Genomic DNA, 21617 nt, shown 5'->3' with positions numbered 1-21617 from the left:
TTGTTGAATAGCCATTCCATGGGTTAAGTGTTGAATGACCATTCAGCATTTTTAAGGAATTCTGTCGAAATGAAGATTAGTATTCTGTGAACCAAAATAGTCCCTAAATGGAATCACAATTCCATCCAAGCAAACATAGGGTTAGTGTATTCTCAGTGAGATTTAGAGGTGAGTATTCTAGTTTTTAGATACAAAAGTGATATCTCTATATTTGGGGAGTAGTAGAGTATAATTCAGTTATTGTGTTCTTTGTGTTTTTGTTTGCACGGTGTTTCACAGTACCAAACCATAGTGACCAATTCCATCAAGCATTTCCATTAACTGTTATATTATTCAGTAAACAATTATAGGTAGAAGCACCTTACATATATTTGTCGAAATATAGATTTTTAGGTCAACAATTTCATAACAAGGTTAACAATAGTATTTAATTGGATCAATTTCTCGATCTTCATAAAATACAAAGACGGATAAATTAAAGTAGAGAGATTACTTTTTCTTTGTTTTTAGCTTAGTATGGAAGATTCAAAATTATATAATTAAAAGAATTTTAAGTTTTGTAGACAATTATTAAATATGAGTTATTGAGTTGATTTCATTAAGAATAATATGTAAACATAAAATAAAATTTTAAATTTTAAAAGGAGATTAATTTAATTAATGTTAATATTATAGTAACAAATCGATTAATATTATCATGGGATACAAATTTTTCAACAATTAAATTTAATTGATTTTTATGTTTTGAAATTTAAATTTCAATATTGAAAAAGAAGAAATTTAGAATTTTCGGCAATGTGATAAACAAGTACAATTTGACAATTTTTTAATACATTATTTTAGTTTCTACTATTTTTCACTTTAATCCTTAATTTTTTTTACCCCAATCAATACTTTAAAAAATGATTTTTTTTCTATGACCAAAATGAAAGTGACCTAAAAGTTAGGTGACCAAAATAAAATTGAAAACATGATATAGCGTATACAGTTAACCGCCATTAAAGATTTAACGGTTGGGTGACTAAAATGAAAGCGTCTTAAAAGTTGAGTGACGAAATTAAAAAGATTTCATTTTCAGTGACCAAAATAAAAACTCTCTAAAAATTGAATGACCAACTAAATAGTTTACCCTATAATTTAATGCAAAGTGATTTCTAGTTTTAAGTGTACCTAAATTTTAATTAAATCATGTTTTGAGCTTAGTAAATATTTGAAGATAATAACTTGGAATTCGAATTCCTAAAATATAAAACACTTTAAACTAAATAAAATCAAATAAGGTATCGTGTATTAAGAAGCATTACTATAATGTTTTAGCCGGCCTTGCAATTGGATGTAAGTTTTTCCATTTTTGAAAATTAAAATTTTGTTATTTGAACTATAATTTTTTTATCTAAATTATTGAATTGTTATTAGAAAAAAAATGTTGAATTGTTGATTTTGGTACATTTGTTATATTGGGGTAAAGTGTGTTGCAATGAGCTGAATAGCACTCAGCAATATCCGTTGCAATCTACCACTAAGATGGAGAAGTTACTTATCATATTTGAGTTAGCAATTTATGAAGTAAAATCTTTAGAAAAGTTATTTTGTTGATAATTTCAAGATGCTATAGTCCATCTATGGAAACCAAATCGTGGTAGCTAAATATTGGATTGGATTTGAGTGAATCAAGACAACCCTTGTCTCATGGAGAATTGATTGAGATTGTGATGTTGGTTTTGGAAGCTCATATATTCATCAGATTATGCTTTTATTGAATGTGTTGTAATAGTTATTTTCAATGACTTGATTTGCACTCATTCAATTAGTATGTCAGCAAGCTGAGATTGATATATGTTGAGAGACTTGTCTAGGTCATGTATGTGAGCATATTGAGAACACTAAATTTGTTCATTGAGGAATTGTTTTGTGTGAGAGCGCAAACTGAATTGTAAACCTTTAGTGTTTATTGCTTAAATTAAATTCTCAGTGGGAGGATTTAAAGGTGAGATCTCTATACTTTGAGAGTAATAAAGTGTGAGTGACTTGTATTGTGGATTAAATATAATAGAATTATTCGCTAAGCTAAGCTCCACAGACGTAGGGACTGCGTAAAGAAACCTTGGTGTTCCTTGTGTTTTTGCTTGCACAGTTTTTTGCAGTGTTAAGCCGTAGTGACCAATTCCAGCAAGCACTTCCAGTAACTGTTGTGTTATTCAATAAACAATTGCAGATAAACACCTTACATATATTTGTTGAAATGTAGATTTTCAGGTCAACAGACCAATTTCTCAATCTTCATAAAATATAAAGACGGATAAATTATAAAGTAGAGAGACTAATTTTTTTTAGTAGTTTATGATAATAAATTATAAATAATATTGGTGGTCTTCATGTGTCCATTTAGTGTTAGAGAGCTTAATTTCCCTTAATCTAGATCTGGAAAATATAAAATTGGATAAAATATGGAACTAATCTTCCTTTAAACTAATAAGAAAAGGGTGAGACAATCTGGATAACAATATGTAATCATCTATTTCTCGTGCTTTAATGATACTTGATCACAGTAACTACATAGCAAGCTGTATTTGAAATATTTTAATTAGATCTCAAATCTTTGACTTTTCCTATTTTTTTTTATAAGAATAGTGATCTGTTGTGTTTTTAAAATTAAAAAATAAAGCACATGATAGAATCTCATTTAATCCAATTAAATCCTCCAACCAAAGTATCATTCCAATTAAATTATATTTTATATTTAATGTAGATCTAATATGTGATTAATTCATACATGATTAAAAGATGTACCAAACCAAATCCAAGTTGGCAAGTAAGTGAATGATACTCTAGTCTGCAATTCAATTGGAATGATCTAAATTTTGGGGTCAACTTAAAATTTGACTCATAGTTTGAGGACAAAATAGTTGAATTAACCCTATAAATAATTTCAATCACTAAAATATATGGCTTAAACACTTGGTGCTTCCTTTAAAGCTAGGTTTCCACCATTGTTGTAAGGCATACCAAGGAAGAAAGAGAGAAAATATGGCACCCATTTCGTTACCCAACAAGCCCCATGCAGTATGCATCCCCTACCCGGCACAAGGTCACGTAAATCCGATGCTCAAAGTGGCCAAACTCCTCCATTTCAAAGGCTTCCACATCACTTTCGTCAACACCGAGTACAACCACAAACGCTTGCTCAAATCCAGGGGCCCCCACGCCCTCGACGGCTTGCCTGACTTCCGGTTTGGGACAATCCCCGACGGCCTTCCTCCGCCGGACATCGACGCCACGCAAGACATCCCCGCGCTTTCTGACTCCACTAGCAAGCATTGTTTGGCTCCCTTTCGCCGACTCCTTGTTAAGCTAAATGCTACTTCCGGTGTCCCGCCGGTCACTTGTATCGTCGCCGATGGGTGCATGTCGTTCACTCTCAAGGCGGCTAAAGAGTTAGGGATTCCCGGTGTGTTGTTTTGGACACCCAGTGCTTGTGGTTTCTTGGCTTATTGTCATTACCGACGGCTTATTGATGAGGGTTTTACACCATTGAAAGGTACAAAACTGTCTGGTTTTTCTTTTAACTCTTTTGGTTAAATTTGACTTTTGTCCTCCGTAATGCTATAAATTTGAGATTTAACCCTTATATTTTAATTTCACATATTTAGTTCTCTTATTTTAATATTGTTATTAATTAGTACTTTAATCTTGTTATTAGTTAGCCCATATCGGCAATACAATTAAATATTTACCGGATTAAGTTTTCTTAAGTAAATTGTTTTAAAAGATGCAAATATGTTTTAGTTTCTTGAAATTTGAAATATTTCTTATTATTTTAATTTAATGAAATTTTTATAAATCTCATATATTTTTATAATAAATAGCCTTAAACGTTTTATTTTTATGCATATTTATTATTAGTTGAGTGATTCACTCAATTTTCATGTGGCACTAATTTAGTGGTAGAATAATAGTGACAAAAGTTCACTTCATCTACGCTATTTTACCCATCTCACTTAACAAATTTTAATATTTATAAAAATGACCCTAATTCAAAATTAGTAAAATTAGGTTATGGGAATTAGATGGTCGGTACTATTATTTTTTAATTAAAAAATAGTTTTTGGGGTTTTGGACACTAGATGGCCAGCACTCATGCATTTTTTTTTCAAAAAGAAAATTTAAGGTGCTGGCACACTACACTGATGGCCGGCACCCCTTTATCTGATTAAAAATTTTATTTTTTTTGGTGTGTGGTGCTTGCCAACAAATGGCCAAAGTCACTCAACAAAAGAGATGGGCATATTGCATTATTAACCCCTCCTTGTTTTCCCATCATTTTTATTTCTCAAGTTTAATTGCATATTTTATATTTTAAAATAATATTGAACTACTTATCATGTTTTTTTTAATTATTATTGCATCACTCACATTATTAATAAATTAAAAAATTAATTTAAATTTAATATGCACAATTAAATTAGATTTTTTTATAAAATTTGAACCTACTTTTATAATTTTCATCTTCTAAAATAATTCAAATAAACATTGCTAAATTATTGTTTCTTTTATTTTAAAAAATAACTAGTAATATATTTATAAAATAATATTTAGAAATATCGTCTATAGATTAAATTTATAAATATATTGCTCGTTATTTTTTAAAATAAAAGAAACAATAATTTAGCAATGTTTGTTTGAATTATTATAAAAGATGAAAATTATTAAAGTAGGTTCTAATTTTATCAAAAAAATCTAATTTAGTTGTGCATATTAAATTTAAATTAATTTTTAATTTATTAATAATGTGAGCGATGCAATAATAATTAAAAAGCATGATAAGTAGTTCAATATTATTTTAAAATATAAAACATGTAATTAAACTTGGGAAATAAAAAAAGATGGAAAACAAGGTAGGGCTAATGTTACAATATGTAAATTCCTTTTGTTGAGTGACTTTGGCCATTTGTTGGCAAGCACCACACACCCCCAAAAAATAATTTTTTTAATTAGTTAAAGGGGCACTGGTCATTAATGTGCTAGCACCCCCAAAAAATTTTGAAAAAAAAATACATGGTACCGGCCATCTAGTGTTCAAAATTCTAAAAATTATTTTTTTAAATAGAAAAAATAGTGGTGCCAGCCATCTACTCCATAAACCAATTTTACTTTTTAGGTTATTTAGGTGAATATTTTTAAATTAGGGTCATTTTTATAAAATTTTTTTAGGTAAGATGGTAAAATAGCCTCACTTTTAACAATTAAAATTGTAGAAAGTAAAACTTTTCTAAAAATGCATCCTTAAGCATTCATCTTTAATAAATCTCGAATATTAGCATAGTAAAAGGACTGAAATCCTAATTTGACCCCTAACAATTTTTTCCTCATTGGGCAGATGAATCCTATATGACAAACGGGTATTTGGATACCGTCATCGACTGGATTCCGGGCATGAAAAACATCCGCATAAGAGACCTTCCAAGCTTTGTTCGAACAACGAATCCAGACGATATAATGTTGAATTTCCTTGCGACGGAGGGCGACAGAGCTGCCAAAGCTTCCGCCATAATCGTAAACACCTTCGATGAATTGGAACATGATGTCGTCAAAGCTCTCTCCTCCATCTTCCCTAAATTTTACACCATTGGACCCCTTCACTTGCTCCTCAACCATATCCCACCGTCGTCACCTTTAAGCTCCATGGGGTCCAACCTGTGGAAAGAAGAGCCTCAATGTCTTCAATGGCTGGATTTAAAAGAACCCAAATCGGTCGTTTACGTTAATTTCGGGAGCATCACGGTGATGACGGCGAATCAAATGGTTGAATTCGCTTGGGGTTTGGCTAATAGTAAAAAACCCTTTTTGTGGATCATTAGGCCCGATTTGGTACGGGGGGATTCGGCCATTTTGCCGCTGGAGTTCATCGAGGAAACTAAAGACCGGTGTTTCATGGTGAGCTGGTGCCCGCAAGAGGAAGTACTGAACCATAGCGCCGTGGCCGGGTTCTTGACGCACAGCGGGTGGAATTCGACTGTGGAAAGCATTTCGAGTGGGGTGGCGATGGTTTCTTGGCCGTTCTTCGCGGAGCAACAAACGAATTGTTGGTTCGCTTGTAATGAATGGGGTATCGGCATGGAAATCGACAACAATGTGAAGAGGGAGAAAGTGGAGAAGCTGGTGAGGGAGTTGATGGAAGGAAGGAAAGGGGAGGAGATGAGGGAAAACGTCATGGAATGGAAGAGAAAAGCTGAAAGAGCCGCGTGTTTGGATGGACCGTCCTTGTTGAATTTGGATAGGTTGATTAATGAAGTCTTGCTCAAAGGACATGAATGATCAACTTTATGTAAAAAAAGAAAAACAGCAGCAATACGACCAAAGACCATAGTGCAGTTCCCATGTTCCTGGGATCTTACTTTGTCTGCGTCCAATAAAAGATTCGAAGGGCCTTTGGCTTGTTGAAACGTTATTACCCCAACTTAATTATCATTAATCAAATTTGATAATTAATTATACCAATTTCTTTTCAAAAATTTTTAATCAAAATAACCAAAAATTGTACATATTTTTTACTTTTTAATTCCAATAAATTTAAAACGGGCTAAAAATACAATGACAATATTTCTCTTTTTTAAAATCGAAATAAATAAATAAATAAATAAATAAAAATAACAACACTAACAAATGAGGGTTGGTTTTAGACTTTAATGTTTTTGTTAATTGTTTTTTTAATAAAATAATTAAATAAAAATACCACTTAAAGTACGTCTTCTCCGAGCCATATATAAGTTATTGACATTCAATGCAACATAAATGAAAGAAACTTATTTAACAGCTTCATTAACACGTACATTAAACATCTTTAATAATGAATGAGGGTTTAAACTCATTACTTTCATAAATGTTTAAAGGTTATAGAACTCCATTAATGTATTTACAACATTTTTTTGTTTTATTTTAATTTCATAATATTTTTTTCTTTCACCAATTATATATTGGGCGCATATATATAATCGGTGGCAGGCTAACTATTGAATTTTTGTGTCCTATGTAATATAGCAAGGGATAATGTTACTTTTAGTCCTTAATTTTGGTAGCTTTTTCCAATTTAGTCTTCTTCTTTTTTGTCCATATTAATTAGGGAGTCAGGCGAATCTGAATGACGAGGCCCCAATAAAACTAAAAAATTATAATTCAATCCATTCATAAATGATAAAATTATAAGTTAATGTGGTAAATTATATTTTGCACCCTCAAATGGAAAAATATTTAGTCCTTTTAAAAATTATGATTAAAAAATCAATACATGGTAATATTATATTTTGAGAACTCAAAAATTTATAATTCAATTTTAACCCCTCCAAAGAAAATTTCAAGCAAATTGGACTCAGGTTTAGCATTTTTAATCTAGGTCACACTTGGATTGGTCCCAAGCTTAAAAAACAAATCTCAAGTTTTGCATTGGTCCAATCCATTATCAGGTCTACTCGTACACTAGTAGCATACTTTTTTTATTTTATAAGCAACCTTAAAAAATTTTCATGTGCCTTTTTAAAAAAATTTTTTTTAATATTTCACCATATTCCTATAAGACATTTGTCAACCTCTTAATCCTACTTATGAAGTCCAAAAACTCCACTGGTAGTGTACCAAATGTTTTAACATTTTAAGGTTGCTTGTGGAATAAAAAAATGCATTGTTAGTGTACCAAATACTAACCTTATAATAATAATAATAATAATAATAATATATTAAATCTTTTTTAGCTAATAAATATTCAAAAATGGAAGAAAAAAACTCTTAGTTGAAACATTATTTAACCTAATTATTTATTTTTTCCTGGTAAAAATTAAAAATATTTATATTAAATTCAGAATAAAGAAAAAAAAAACATACCATTTATCATCAAATTTGTGGAGAAATATGAATGAACCATAGCCTGGGGCAGGGGAGAGCCCATAGCTGTCTTAAAATTTGGGTTTCGTAGCCCAAACTCCCAATAATTTATAACATCTTTCAACCCCAAATCAACATTCCAATGTTTAATTAGTGGCTAAAATCTAGTCTATATTTTTTATTAAAAAATCAATAATTTTTATATATATATTAATAAATTTAACCTCATATTTCGTGTTTTAAAATAATAAATGAGATGATGAAAATAAAAAATATCTTTTTACTATTATTTGCAATAAGAAAAGTAAAAGGTTCCACAAGTAAAATTAGAATAAGCATCCCTTATAAACATATTTTAAAATTTTGAAGGGTATATTATAATAATTAATCCAATTTTTTATATATAGAACTCTACCATCAAAATATAAAAAAACCCCACAACAAAATTGGCATGCTTCTTACTTGTAACATCAACTCAATCAAATACATTAGTAATATATATATACACAATTAATGGAAGTAATAAAGTTTGCATAAAAAATTAAAATGTATAAAAATATCAAAATAAAACTTTAGTTGAGTGGTAAATTAAAAGTATTCCTAATGCGATTGTTTTGGGCTTAAATTTCACCATATGTATATTTTTATTTGTTTTTTAAATAAAAAGATTAAAGTATTATTGAATAATATAAATTATTTTAATTACGGAAAAATATTTTCGTAATTTTCTTAATCAAATCAATGATTAAATTAAAGGTCACACTAATTCAATTAAAAGCTTAAATAATAGTACAAATTTTAGGGATAGAATTTTATTTCTCCAAAGGTTACGTGTTACTGTTAACAATAGGGTGGATCGAGTGGTGTAGGAATAGGCCAGGGTTCTCAAAAATTATAATTTCTGTTTCTCTACTTTAAAATTTACAAAATTTTAAGTTCATGATAAAATCCCTTAAAAGTTTTAATTTTAATTTTACATTTTAAAATGATAAATTTATAGCTAACCTTTCAAAAAAATTTATATTTTACTTTTAACTAGACCTATTTATGAGTTGGACTATTCGTTCAAGCCTAAAAGCTCATCCAAAATTTCAAAAGGTTTGAACAAAAATATTAGATCCGAAAAATAAGTTCAGACAAAAAAATTTAATCAATTTAAAATATGGATTGAGCTCAACTAAGGCTTGAGCTCGGCCCAACGTCTTTTTTTAAAGTCTTTTATATAATGTAATTTATAATGCATACAAAAATTCTAGAGTAGTATTATGGTATTATATACTACAATAATATAAACATTAAAAAATGTTATGATTATATATAAAATTTTAATAAATAAATATATATATAATTATTAAATATTAAATTAAAATAATATAAATATATTATTATTTTTTAAAAAAAATAAGAGTAAACTTAAAATGAATTTGAGTTAATCATTTACAAATATTAACAAACTTTAACAAAACTTTGGACTCATATTTCAGATTTAGCTTAAGCAATAATAAAATACATTAATATTAAGTCTAGACCTAACTTCGACCCATATACACTTCTATCTATTCCCTTAAAAAATTGCCAACAGGGAGAACCTCAACTACTGCTCCAAGTGGGTGCTGACACTAGCGAATCATGGTTTGTGCGGATGAGACCACATTTTAGATTTACCCTACACACTAAACCCATTCAAATATCAGGCAATTTGCTCGATCGTCAAGTTCGACTCTACCTATGTTTGGACAAATAATCTTTTAGCCCAGGTCAACTCAGCTTTGGGCTTCGGCAAAAACCTTTTACCTTGGGTAGACTTAATCAACTCGAGTAAAAAATATTTTTATTTAATTTCAATAATTAAAATATAAAAATGCTTTTAGTATTTTATCAAACAATAAAATTGGGTCATTTAATCGGACATAATTGAAATTCAACATGAACTTAGCTCCCCTTGTTTCACGTAAAAGTTTTTACGGAAAATATTTTCAGTCTTTTTTTATATTTGTTTCATATGAAATAGGATGATCAATGTAAAAGGTTTTCCAGTGAACGTAAAATAACACTTTATTCCCATAAAATATCTTACTAATTTTTTTCAGTAAGACATTTCCCAAACTGATAATCTTTTTTTGGCCTAGGCCTGGTCCAACCCGAATTTGCAAAAAAAAATTGTTATTTTGCCACTGTTTTGCTATCATTTCACTATTATATCGCTACTATTTTATTATTGTTAGGATATTGTATAACTCTTATTTTATTGTTAATTTTGCTACTATTTTAGAGGCATTTGCTTACTAAGTTCCATCTATCTTAGTGTTTTTTAAGTATAAATATTTTTGTAACCTCCCCAACCCGACCTGAAATCGGGAGATTATATCGATCATCAAAATGGCCTAATAGCGATCGGGGTTTATAAAATAGTCATTTTTAAAATATTTGTTTATTTTGGTAGAAATATTTAATCTATTTTCAGAAAAAGTTTACGAGTTTAACAAAAACTGATTTAACTTAACTTTCCTACATAATGGTGACTACTTTTAAAAACTTAATTAATTTCTGGCTTATTTAATACTTAAAAATTTTATGATTTAGCAGCGGATAAATTGATGCATAATCTTAGCTTTAATAGAAGTTGTATTTCATGCACAAATAATTAAATTCCCCAATTTTAATAATTTAATCAAAGTTAAAGGTCATGCACGTTGAATAATCACTAAAAACTTAAGTTTCATGCCACAGTTTAATTAAAACATTACAGTTTCTGAATAATGAAAATTTTTAAATAATAAATCAAAAATATTATTTTCGAAACCATTTTTTAAAACAAAAATTAGTTGTCGACTTAAAAATGAAAATTGGAGTCGCCACCAATCTTTTGTTGAAGTATGATTGGATCACCTAAAAACGATTTTGGTCTACGAGTTTCAGAAAAATGGGTTCGGGAGGCAGTTACGTACGAGGAAGGATTAGCACCCTCGTAACGCCTAAAATTGGTATCAAATTAACTATTTAATGTCATAATATCGAAAAATTGAAAAAGTTTAGAAATGACGTATTTCACGCCAATCGGGAAAAAGAATTATATCTTGTGAGTTAGGACACGATATCTTAAATCCCGAAGCGAGAATAAACACCAAAGGTTTTATTTATTTTTAAGATATTTGATTATCTCGGTTTTAGAAAAGAAATCATATTCCGTAAGTTAGAACACGATATTTCCTATTCCCGAGATTTTTTTAAAAAAAGAAAAAGAAAATTATTTTAAAAAAGGTTCGTATATTCAGACTTATCAAGAAAAATCGAAACCCGATAAGTTAGGGCACGAAATTTCGAATTCTAAAACACGATATATTACTTTTATTTTTGAAAACCTTCCATTTTTATGAAATTAGATGAAAATTAATGATGTTTAAAAATGATGCAATAATTACAAAGATGAATGCAATATTAGTAAATAAGCCTTGATAAAATAAATAAAGCAATAAAACAAAAAAAAAACAAACAAATAAATAAAAAATGGAGAAATAGATAAATTTTAGAAGGAAGCAACAAATATTTATAAAAAAAAACTTTACAAACTTTGATGTATATAGAAAACACGTAAAATAATATAGGTGAATTAATAGATAAATTGATTATAAGCGATTTAAAGGATAGAAGAATAATAGGCCAAGCTTAGGTAATTCTAAGTTTAGATATGTAAAACATAAATAATGTTGACTTAAAACAAATAAAAATGACAATAACATAATCAAGTAAATAAATGACAGTGAAATAAAGAAAATAAAAAAACTAATCCTTAAAAGGCTGAAATTAAATAAGTAAAGGATTTTACTCAAATCTAAATAAAATTTGAGGAAAAAAAATGAATTGAAAAAAAAACACAATAAACGGACCCATTTAAAACGCGCAGATGAAATGGGGGACCAAAAGGGAAAATATTCCCACCCACCAAAACGCTGCATGTCACGCGGGGTTAAAACACAATAAAAACAAAATCCTGGGGCAAAGTAAAAAACAAAAAAAAAGGATCAAATTGAAACAAGCAGAAGAAGCAGAAGGACCGAAAGGGTAAATAACCTAATTATTGAAAACACGCGGATCCTCCTTGCGGTTCGGGCCGGCGCGCGGGTCCTAGGGGCTAAACGACGTCGTTTTAGCCCTTAAATGCCCAAAGCAAAACAACGTCGTTTTGCTTCTTTATATAAATCAAAAAGTTTTTTTTTTACTTCATTTTCTCACCTCTCTTCAAAGAAAACACAAAAGCTCTCAACATTTCTCCCCTCCTGCCAATTTTTGGTCAGGGATTTGGCCATTGGCTTCAATCACCGGACCACCGCAGCGGCCGCCGCCGCTCGCGGTGGCCGAAAAATTGAAAAGTCACCATTTTTTGGTGTTTTCAACCCCCGGACCCATGGAATGCCGATTTTCATCAGAAACGACACCTTCTCCGCCATAAAGGTACGATTTTTATCTTTTTCGTTTTTGTTTTCTTTCAAAATAAAAAAAATAACTAAATAAATAGACCGAAAAAAACAACTACCTTTGAAAAAGATCTATACTTCAATTGATTTTTTTCCACCTTTCTTTGATTCATTCGTGTCTTGAAATACATAAATTCGGGGCCTTTTTATAGCCTGAAATTTCCTATTTTTCTACTTTTACACTATTTGTGTTGTTCTTGGACTCTCCTAGTCCATTCTACAGGTATACACGTGGCGGCACATGCGAAAAAGGCGGCGCGAAGAAGGCGTGCGGCGGCTGCCGTTTGGCTACTATTGGGGGCGGCGGCTGCTTTTTTTCTGCTTAGGGTTTCTTGTTTTTTCTTTTGTTTTGGGCTAGGGTTAGTAATTTGGGTTTAGTTGGGCCTGTTTTGGGTTTGGGTTATTTATTGGTTTTAGGTTTTAATTATTTGGGCTGATTTGTAATTGTTATTTGGACTTTTTTTGGGGGGGTTTTATTTGGTTTATTTCGGATAGGCCCAGGCCAAAATTAGCCTATTACAATTATAATAGACAAAATCGAGCCGAGTCCCTCCAAATATCGTGTCCGCGTCCTAACATAGTGGGATATTTGGAAAGATGGAGAATAAAAAGGAGTGAGCTATAAAGCTCAATGTGAGTTCAGTCACAAGAAGATCAGTGCAAACAATCCATAGATCATATTAAATAATAACGTATAGTATAATCGCAACCAAATAGCAAATCAGAGAATCAGTTTTTCAAATTAACCATCAATAGTATCACAGAATTCACAATAGTAATTTTAGAATATCGATTTTTCAGTTCATCTCACTATCACAATATCTTAATGTTCACCATTATGTATATGCTTATGAATGCAATACAATTTCGATTATAAAAAAAGAGGTCCTACCCCACCACTACACACCATAATAGGAATACCCCAGAACTCCTCTACTTTTACACCACGTTGTGGATAAACCACAAAAGTTACAGGTTAATATACTGCTAGATGGTTGTGAATGCACAAAATATTTGCAGATAAGAGCTGCCAAATAATGGGTGGATGAACCACCAGTGTTGTAGGTTAATACATTGTCAGATGGTTGTGAGTACACAACATGTTTACAAATTAAAGCTACTAGTATAGTGTGCCTAAACCACTCAAATGGTGCAGATAAAAACTGTTCAACTTCCTTCGTTCATATTGTTTAATCCCATACAATGCGATATGGCATGCTTAAAATAGATCAATATAGTAACATGTAATATGCCTTTAACAGAACATTACGGTAGCAATCATTATGCTTATAACAGTTTGATTCAATGGCAATTATTATGCCTATAACAAATTAATTCAGTAGCAAAATGCATGCTTATCATGTGTTCGATTTAGCGGTAACATAAGGTAAGTTCTACGTACAATCACAAATATAGATTCAATAGACATATATATCATTCTCAATTTATGCAATTATATATATAACATTAATTCAACTAATCAAGTCATACATTCTAACATTATTCATATTATTAGGGACTTAATTGACTATAAAACACTAAAAATAATTTAGAAACCATTCAGAGACTAAACTAATTAAATCATAGAATTCTGGGTAAAACTATAAAATTGGGGCACATGGCCATATGGCCAGGTCGTGTGGAGGGGTTACACAGCAGTGTAGAAATTACAAAATCAAGGTACAAGGGAGACACGGCTGTACGGTAGGCTGTCTGAAGGTTTTGGGCCGTGTAAGATTCAAAATTCCTAGGGTTTCAGTTGAAGTATGGTCGTGTGAGAGGTCGTGTTGTAACAGCTCATTTTCAGTGGTGACGGAACAATGATTTCAGGACCACAAATTTCTGTCATCTCAACCCGTAAATATTATTTATAGAATATTTATGCAATCATTAGAGTTTTATTAAAATTTGGTTTAGAAATTTTAACGTTTAGATAGCTAATTAAAGAAAAATGACTAAATTGAAAAATGTGTAAAACTTAGTAATTATTGCATTTAGATGATCAAATAGCTTAATTATTAAATGAGGGAGAACCTATGTAGCAATTAAACCCTAGTTATTATTGTTGGACAGCTTAAGAATAAAATTTGGTTAAAATGTATGTTTATATTAAACGTAACTTTGTAATTTAATAATTAAACTTAAGTAAAACAATGATAAAAAATGATCTTCTTTAGTGGGATTTATCACTGAAAAATCAAGTTAGGAATCCATTGAAGGCTTTGAAGCTTCAGCAAAGTTAATGCTTGCATGTAAGTGAGTTTTTCACCCGTTTTTCGTAAATTTTATGTTTTTGGGATCATTGCAACTAGGTCCAGCTAACCCGTACCTTCGTTTTCTAATCTGTTAAAAATTTTATAAGTTCAATTGATGAATATTGAAATTTTTTTATTATAATTATGTGTTTGAAGCTTAGATTGTGATTTTTGGTTGTTTTGTAAAATGATTTTAGTTGGTATTTTATTAAAGGATTAAATTGTTAAAATGTTAAAATCACATGGTTAATTGGTGAATAAAAGGTGTTTTATGGACTTTTTAGAAGCCTTGAACATTCTTCTAGTATGTTGAGTCTTTAGAAATGATTAATTTGATGATTTTCGGGTTAATGGACTAAATTGCATAAATTGTAAAAGTTTGGGGCAATTATGTAAATTTCAAAAATGAAAGGGTATAAAATGTAGAATAAATTGGAATATGAAATCTAAGCTAATAATTGGGAGATTTACGTTTTAGATCAAGACCCTGTTGATTTATGTGGAAAAAGAAAAATTACAGAATAATTTTTAAACTTTTGCAAACATTACAATCCAATCCAGGTAAGTTCGTTCGGGAAAATGTTATTGAATTTCGATACTTAGGCCGGATGAACGCGAGATAGAGTACAACTGAATGACTGCGTGGTATGTGGGGATTGGATTGGAGATTGATGTGGTGTGTTTTATATATTTTTCTCGAATATATTGAGGTTCAACATTTGTTGCGAACCCTCGAGTTATACTATCCTGTTCTGGCGTGTTATGGAGGCGAATGTATGGCCTATGAGCTAGGCACTTAGTGTCGAGGCGTATTATTAGTTGGATTAGCTCTCATGACCGCTTGGAGTGTTATTGGTTGGATTAGCTCTTATGAGTGTTTGGCGTGTTTTGGTTGGACTACTTGTGTACTCATATCTGTAAGTCGTTCATCAGGTCGTAAATTATTGTATATAACTTATATAATGACTTTGAACGGCATGACATGTACTTGACATCTTGAATTGACTTCGTTGGTGATATGTATGTTTTCTCAAATATTATTATTTGAGCTTTGAATTGAGATATGCAATTCATCGTTATGCAATTGTGGATGACAGGAAACATGTGTTGTTGAATCATATTTGATTTGATTGTTATATTTACTTCGGTAAGATTTACTGTTTTTTTCGGTCGAACTTACTAAGCTTCAATAAGCTTACTTGTGTTAATTTCTGTTTCTTTAGATAATTTTGAAGGTTGGACGATCGGGTCAGCACTCGAGTCATACTACCCATCCGTTTTCAATAGTTTTTGAACGTTTATTTTGGATTATATGGCATGTAATAGGCTTGTTATGCTATTACTTTTACTTTAGTATATAAATATATAGAGTGTGCCTAAGTGCAAGTTGATAAAATGAGTATCACTACAATGATATTGATGTTTATTGGGTAAATGTTTAGTTGATGACTTATTGTAATATATGAATGTTGGAAGATGTCTTTGATACAAACTTTTAGCATATGTATGATTAATAGGTTATATTGAATTACTGTGAATTGAGGTGCCTATTATAAACATATTGGTTAGAAGTTTAAGTTGTGTGAATTGACATGTTTTGGTTGATGGTTTATTTTGTTGTATAAGGATGTATACTTATGGTACCATTGAGGGTACATTGGTTAGGCACTTAAGATGGTTGAATTAGCATGATTTGAGCTTGTTTAATGGCATTTTGAATAGGTTAATGGCTGGTAAATGAATTACTTAGTGTCCAAGAAATCTTGAAATGGTAAACTTAATATTTAAGGTTCATTTAGGTGCACATGCCCTGAGACACGAATTACTACACGACCGTGTGCCACACACGGTCTGAGACATGGTCATGTGTATTAAGTCAGTGTGTTACATGGCTTAGCACACAGCCTGCGACACGGACGTGCGCCACAAGTCAAAAAGTTACATGGTCTGGCACGCGGCCTACGACACAATCGTATGACTCAACTTAATGAGTTACATGGGCAGAGACACGGGTTGGGACACGGTTGTGCATCCCAACTTCGAAAGTCACACGACCTGGGGCATTCCACACGGTCGTGTATCCCCTGTTTTCAAATTTTGCAACTTTTTCCCAAATATTCTGATTTGTTTTAATTTAGTTCCAGATTGTTCCCAAGCTGATTTTAGGGCCTCGACGGCCAATTTAAGGCCCAAATATACATGTATACTAGGGTGTTGATGAGTTTTAAGTGATTGTTGTTAAATGACATTATTGAAATGTTTTGTTATTAAAGTGTCTAGATTTGCTTGGTAATACTCTATAACCCTAATTCGGCGACGAAGACGGGTTAGGGGTGTTACACATGTGATCCACACATCTATGTGGCCTTATTCCGTGGCACGGTTTGCATCTATCACCGAGGTCTCGAACGATGTTCCTCATTCTCAAATTTGGTCCGATGCATCTAAAATAGGACCTTCAAATGACGATTTCACACGGCTAACGTTTGTTTTTTAAGATTTATCAAGATTCAACGATATTAACAAAAGTTTTGTCAAGAACAGTGAAAGATTGACTAATTGATTTGAAATATCAATATCGGATAGAAATTCTACGAAATTTGGGGTCCTAATCTTTAGATCGAGATGCACTTACCGAACTTAATGAAATTACGAAGAATATCAACGATGAATTCTACAATCGATAAAGAATCGATTTATCGAGGATCAATTTGATATCGAGAACAAAAATGATTCTAACTATGGAGAGAAAATATTTTGCAAAGAAAATGGTGGAAAAGAATAGGGGAAATAGGGAGAAAAAGACCAAATTTTAATAAGATTTGAAAAAGGGGCAATTAAAAACCAATTAGGAGATAAATTGCTTAAATACTTAGGGTATTTTACCTAAAATTTCGATTGAAAGGAATAAAAGATTTAGAATTAGATAAGGATAGTTTGACCTTGGGTATAAGGAAGGGGAAAACAAACATAGTTATCCATTTAGGCAATTACCTATTCTTATTCAGTTTTTACTCCAATTAATATTTATTTTAGAGTGATTTTCATCTTTATTTGCTGAAAATTAAAAGAAACGAATGAAAAATGTGTGATGTGAACCTAGACCTCTAAAAAATGTACAAGCTACTTAACCATCCAACCTATAACTTATTTTTTATTATTCATTACAACTAACCCCCTATATTTTAGGGTGTGATACTTTTTTTAATTTATTTCCAATTTGTTGAAAAATATTTATTTTAATATTTTTTGTATATTTGATGTATTATATTTTTAAATTTATTTTTATATAAAAATAATTTAATACGTCCGGGTCAGGCCATGCTCGGGTTTTAGTATTTTTATTTGGGTCGGACTTGGACAAAATTTTAGGCCTATTTTTCGGGTCAAGCCAAGTCTGGACCTAGAAAAAGGGCTTAAAATTTTTTCATGACCCGACCCACAAATAGCTCTATTCATTGTTGAAGAAACAAAAGGGGAAGCTCTTTTCATTGTCGAAGAAACAATCCATCTCCGACATTGACACCTCTCCCTCTTCGATGGCAATAACTCAGGTAAGGATACCATTTTTCATAAACTCGAGCCCCTTTATACTGTTTTGCATTTTTAAGCTTGTCTCTGCTTTTTTGCCTGCGTTTCTATCATTCTTTGGAGCTTTTGTGTTTTACCATTTTTTGTTCTTCATGTTTTACAATTTTATCATAGACGTAAGCCCCTTTATTAATTTAACGTTATGTAGTATTTATTGTGGTTTGGAAGCTAATTTATTATTACTCAATTTTTATTTTTTTGTTTTTTTATAACACTATCAGGAAATATCTATTCGCTTTGATTGTTTTTAATTTATAACTGTTAATATTCTAGCTTAATAATTGAGTAATATTATATATTTAATTTGATGTATTTATTTATAAATATCATCGCAATATATGCAAAAACAATGTAAAAGATAGATTTATAGATATAAAATAAGCTCAATTAAAAAATAAAAAGATAAAAAAATCTCAAATATATGTTTGTTTTATTAAAAACAAATTTTATGAAATATTTTTACGAAATTTGCTAAACAACAGAAAATATTAACTTTTTCATAAAAAGTAAATCATTTTTCAAATATCATTTTTCGAAAGCCTTAAAACTATTTTTAAATTAAATTCAAGTTAGGAATGAACAAATCTAATAATATTCCAAATTAGACCAGACTATCAAAACTTAACAAGATGGATCTAGTCATACGAACCAATTTGTAATTTTCAGCTAACTATGACATTGACATATATGCATTGGAAATAAAGTTTCGACTGATACATTGCCAAACCATAAATATTTTTATAAAAGAAGTTCTAGGGTGGGTGTTGATGAATGGTCCGTTTATTTACGATTAGTGTAAAAATAGCGGTAACAATAAGATTAAATACTACAATGATATTATAATGTGAGATAAAATGTAAGTTAAACGCATTGCACCGCATCATACCTCCCATCTAAACTCACACCATGACTAAATTGCTAATAAAGTTAGAGCTCAAATGACGTTACTTACATCGAGCTGTCAATACCAAGCCTTTGTATATGTGACAATAAATCAACGAGTACAACCAATTAATTCATTTTACCTCTTTTGTATCTTTGACTCTAATATATATATATCATATTACAGCTGTTGCCTGTAAGATTGTAGGTTTTTTTTTTTTAGCTTTTTCCACTTGTAGTCAAGCTATTGATTTTGTGTCAATATTGTTGAAAGTAGATGAATTTGAATTACTTGGATAGTTAATTAATTAATGACTTAATTTAAATAAGGGTATCAAATCGAGTTTTAGATCTATTTATATTTTTTATACGAGTTAATATTTTAACAATTTAACTGTCATATTTCATGTTCCATTCATATATATCATGTATGTAAAGTTTAACATAAATTAAAATTTTCTAATTATTCATTTTATGTAAAGAAATTCAACCATTAAATTTATTACTATATATAATATTTTCAATGGATATGATAAAGGTATCGGATTAATTCAAAAATTTGTATGTATAACAAGTACAAATATTTTCATATGTAAAATAATTAGATTGCTAAAATATTAATCGTATAAAAAACTACAAGTAAAACTATTTTAGCTTTATACCTATGTAAGTGAATTCTTTCTCTATAAAAGTGTTATTTGGTTTTTCTTTGTCAATTGTTCTAGATTTTTTTTCGATTTCTTTACATTTATTTAATTTTTCTGTTTCATTTTTTATAATTTTTAGACGGATGAATAAGTGATTCAATTGATTGAAATAATTGAATTGAAAATCATTGATTTGACCAATCGGAAAAATTGAATTTTATGTGTCTTTTTCTCTATAATAACAACATTTATTTATGAAGGTTGTTATCTATTGACGACTCAACTTTTAGGTTTGGAGTTGAACTTCGCTCGACTCAATCCATCAAAATAATTTATTTTATTATTTAAAAAATAAAATATTAAAATATATAATTTTATACAGATATTTATATATTTTATAATTAAATTCGAATAAAAACATTTAATTTAAATTTAGGTCGGAAAAATCCATGCCTAATCCCAGGTCTTTATATGAAAGCTACAATAAATTAATAGAATTTTAATTTTTAACTATAGGTATTAAATTTTAAATTTTATTAAAATACGAGGACTAACCATATATTTTAACCTAATATATATTTATATATTTATCTAAACAGCTGTTGCCTGTTAGATAAAAGTGATGTGATTGTTTATATAAGGCGTAGGTGGGCGGCTTTGCACTTTGGCAAACAGCTTGAATCCATTGTCAGCCCATGGCAATATAATGCCAATTTGCTGGGATAAAATATTCATTCCCATGGCATAAACACCTTATATATGGGTTCATTCCACCAAAACCCCCCCCAAACTTTAAAATATTTTAATTAAATCCTTACTGTATTAATTATGTCTTTTTGTTAATTTTGTGTCAGCTCGAATATTTAAAACACATAAATCAAATTGTAAACGTATTTCCTTACTACATGAATAGCTGTCAAATATTTTTCAACACATCATATCTAAACCATCTATGTTTACGATTAATAATTAAATTGATGGAAGGACTTAACTGATACAATTCAATTAAAAGTTAATTTAAAATCTAAACATCAATTTGAAGAGATTTGGTGGAATTGACCAATAAAATTAACCCTATATACTGGAGTTGTTTTCAATATTAGGGTTTAGTGAGTGGCAAAGCTATCATATTAGGGTTGGGCATGCAAAATAGAAAGCAGAGGTTGACCATGATTTTAAGTGTAAAAAATACGAGTGAATGTTATTTCCTAATAGCTGACGTGACTGTTCCCATCTTTATAAAACTACTAATTTTGAGTAGGATAGGGTTAGATGGAGTTCAAATTTGATTTTAAAAAGCTCAGGGATTATTTTTATAATTTTAAACAATGAATTGGATAGATTAGTCTTTATAGGTGAAGAGTGTAGTTAGGGGCAAGCCTTATTCCCTTGACTAAATGGTATAATATCATTTTTAGTCCCTCTTAGAATTAGTTTTCATTTTTGACCCTCTAAAAATTAACAAGTCAGTTTAGGTAATTTTAACACCAATTTTTTAGCTATTGTCTTCCTCCTTTTCTTTTTCTTTTCTTTTATCTCAACCCCTCACCGTAAAGTTTCATATTCCATCCCTGCAGCTTAATATTTCCAAAATAAGGTTTGGGATTTCAATACCGTGAAAGAAGAAAATAACACTAAAAAACACTTCTTCACTGAATCAATCAGACTCAGGATTGGACCCTAAAATTAATGAATGAAAAGGAAAGGAGGTTTAATTGAATGGTTGGTAGGCAAGGGCGGCGTTGATAGGCTAATAGCCTACATATTTTGTGATTGTGTATTGGCCTCAAAAGCAAGGGTTTTGAAGTTTGAACTCACGAGCTGCATGAATCCAAAAAGCTCATGTTAAAAAAAGTCTTATGGCTTTTATTACGAGACCCAATATCATGTCG

General features: G+C 30.2%; 1 protein-coding gene across 1 annotated transcript; it reads left to right on the top strand.

Annotated features, from left to right (window-relative positions):
• The first annotated feature begins 2987 nt into the window (after positions 1–2987).
• On the top strand, positions 2988–6443 carry LOC107918832 (7-deoxyloganetin glucosyltransferase). The gene is made up of 2 exons (XM_016848415.2): positions 2988–3538; positions 5378–6443. The coding sequence occupies exons 1-2, from the start codon at positions 3028–3030 to the stop codon at positions 6313–6315; spliced, it is 1449 nt and encodes a 482-aa protein (XP_016703904.1). The 5' UTR covers positions 2988–3027; the 3' UTR covers positions 6316–6443.
• The last annotated feature ends 15174 nt before the right edge of the window (positions 6444–21617 follow it).

Source organism: Gossypium hirsutum, chromosome D13 (assembly GCF_007990345.1).
Source record: "Gossypium hirsutum isolate 1008001.06 chromosome D13, Gossypium_hirsutum_v2.1, whole genome shotgun sequence".
NCBI lineage: Eukaryota > Viridiplantae > Streptophyta > Magnoliopsida > Malvales > Malvaceae > Gossypium > Gossypium hirsutum.
Note: the sequence above shows the minus strand (reverse complement) of the source record. Positions and strands in the feature narration are given on the sequence as shown.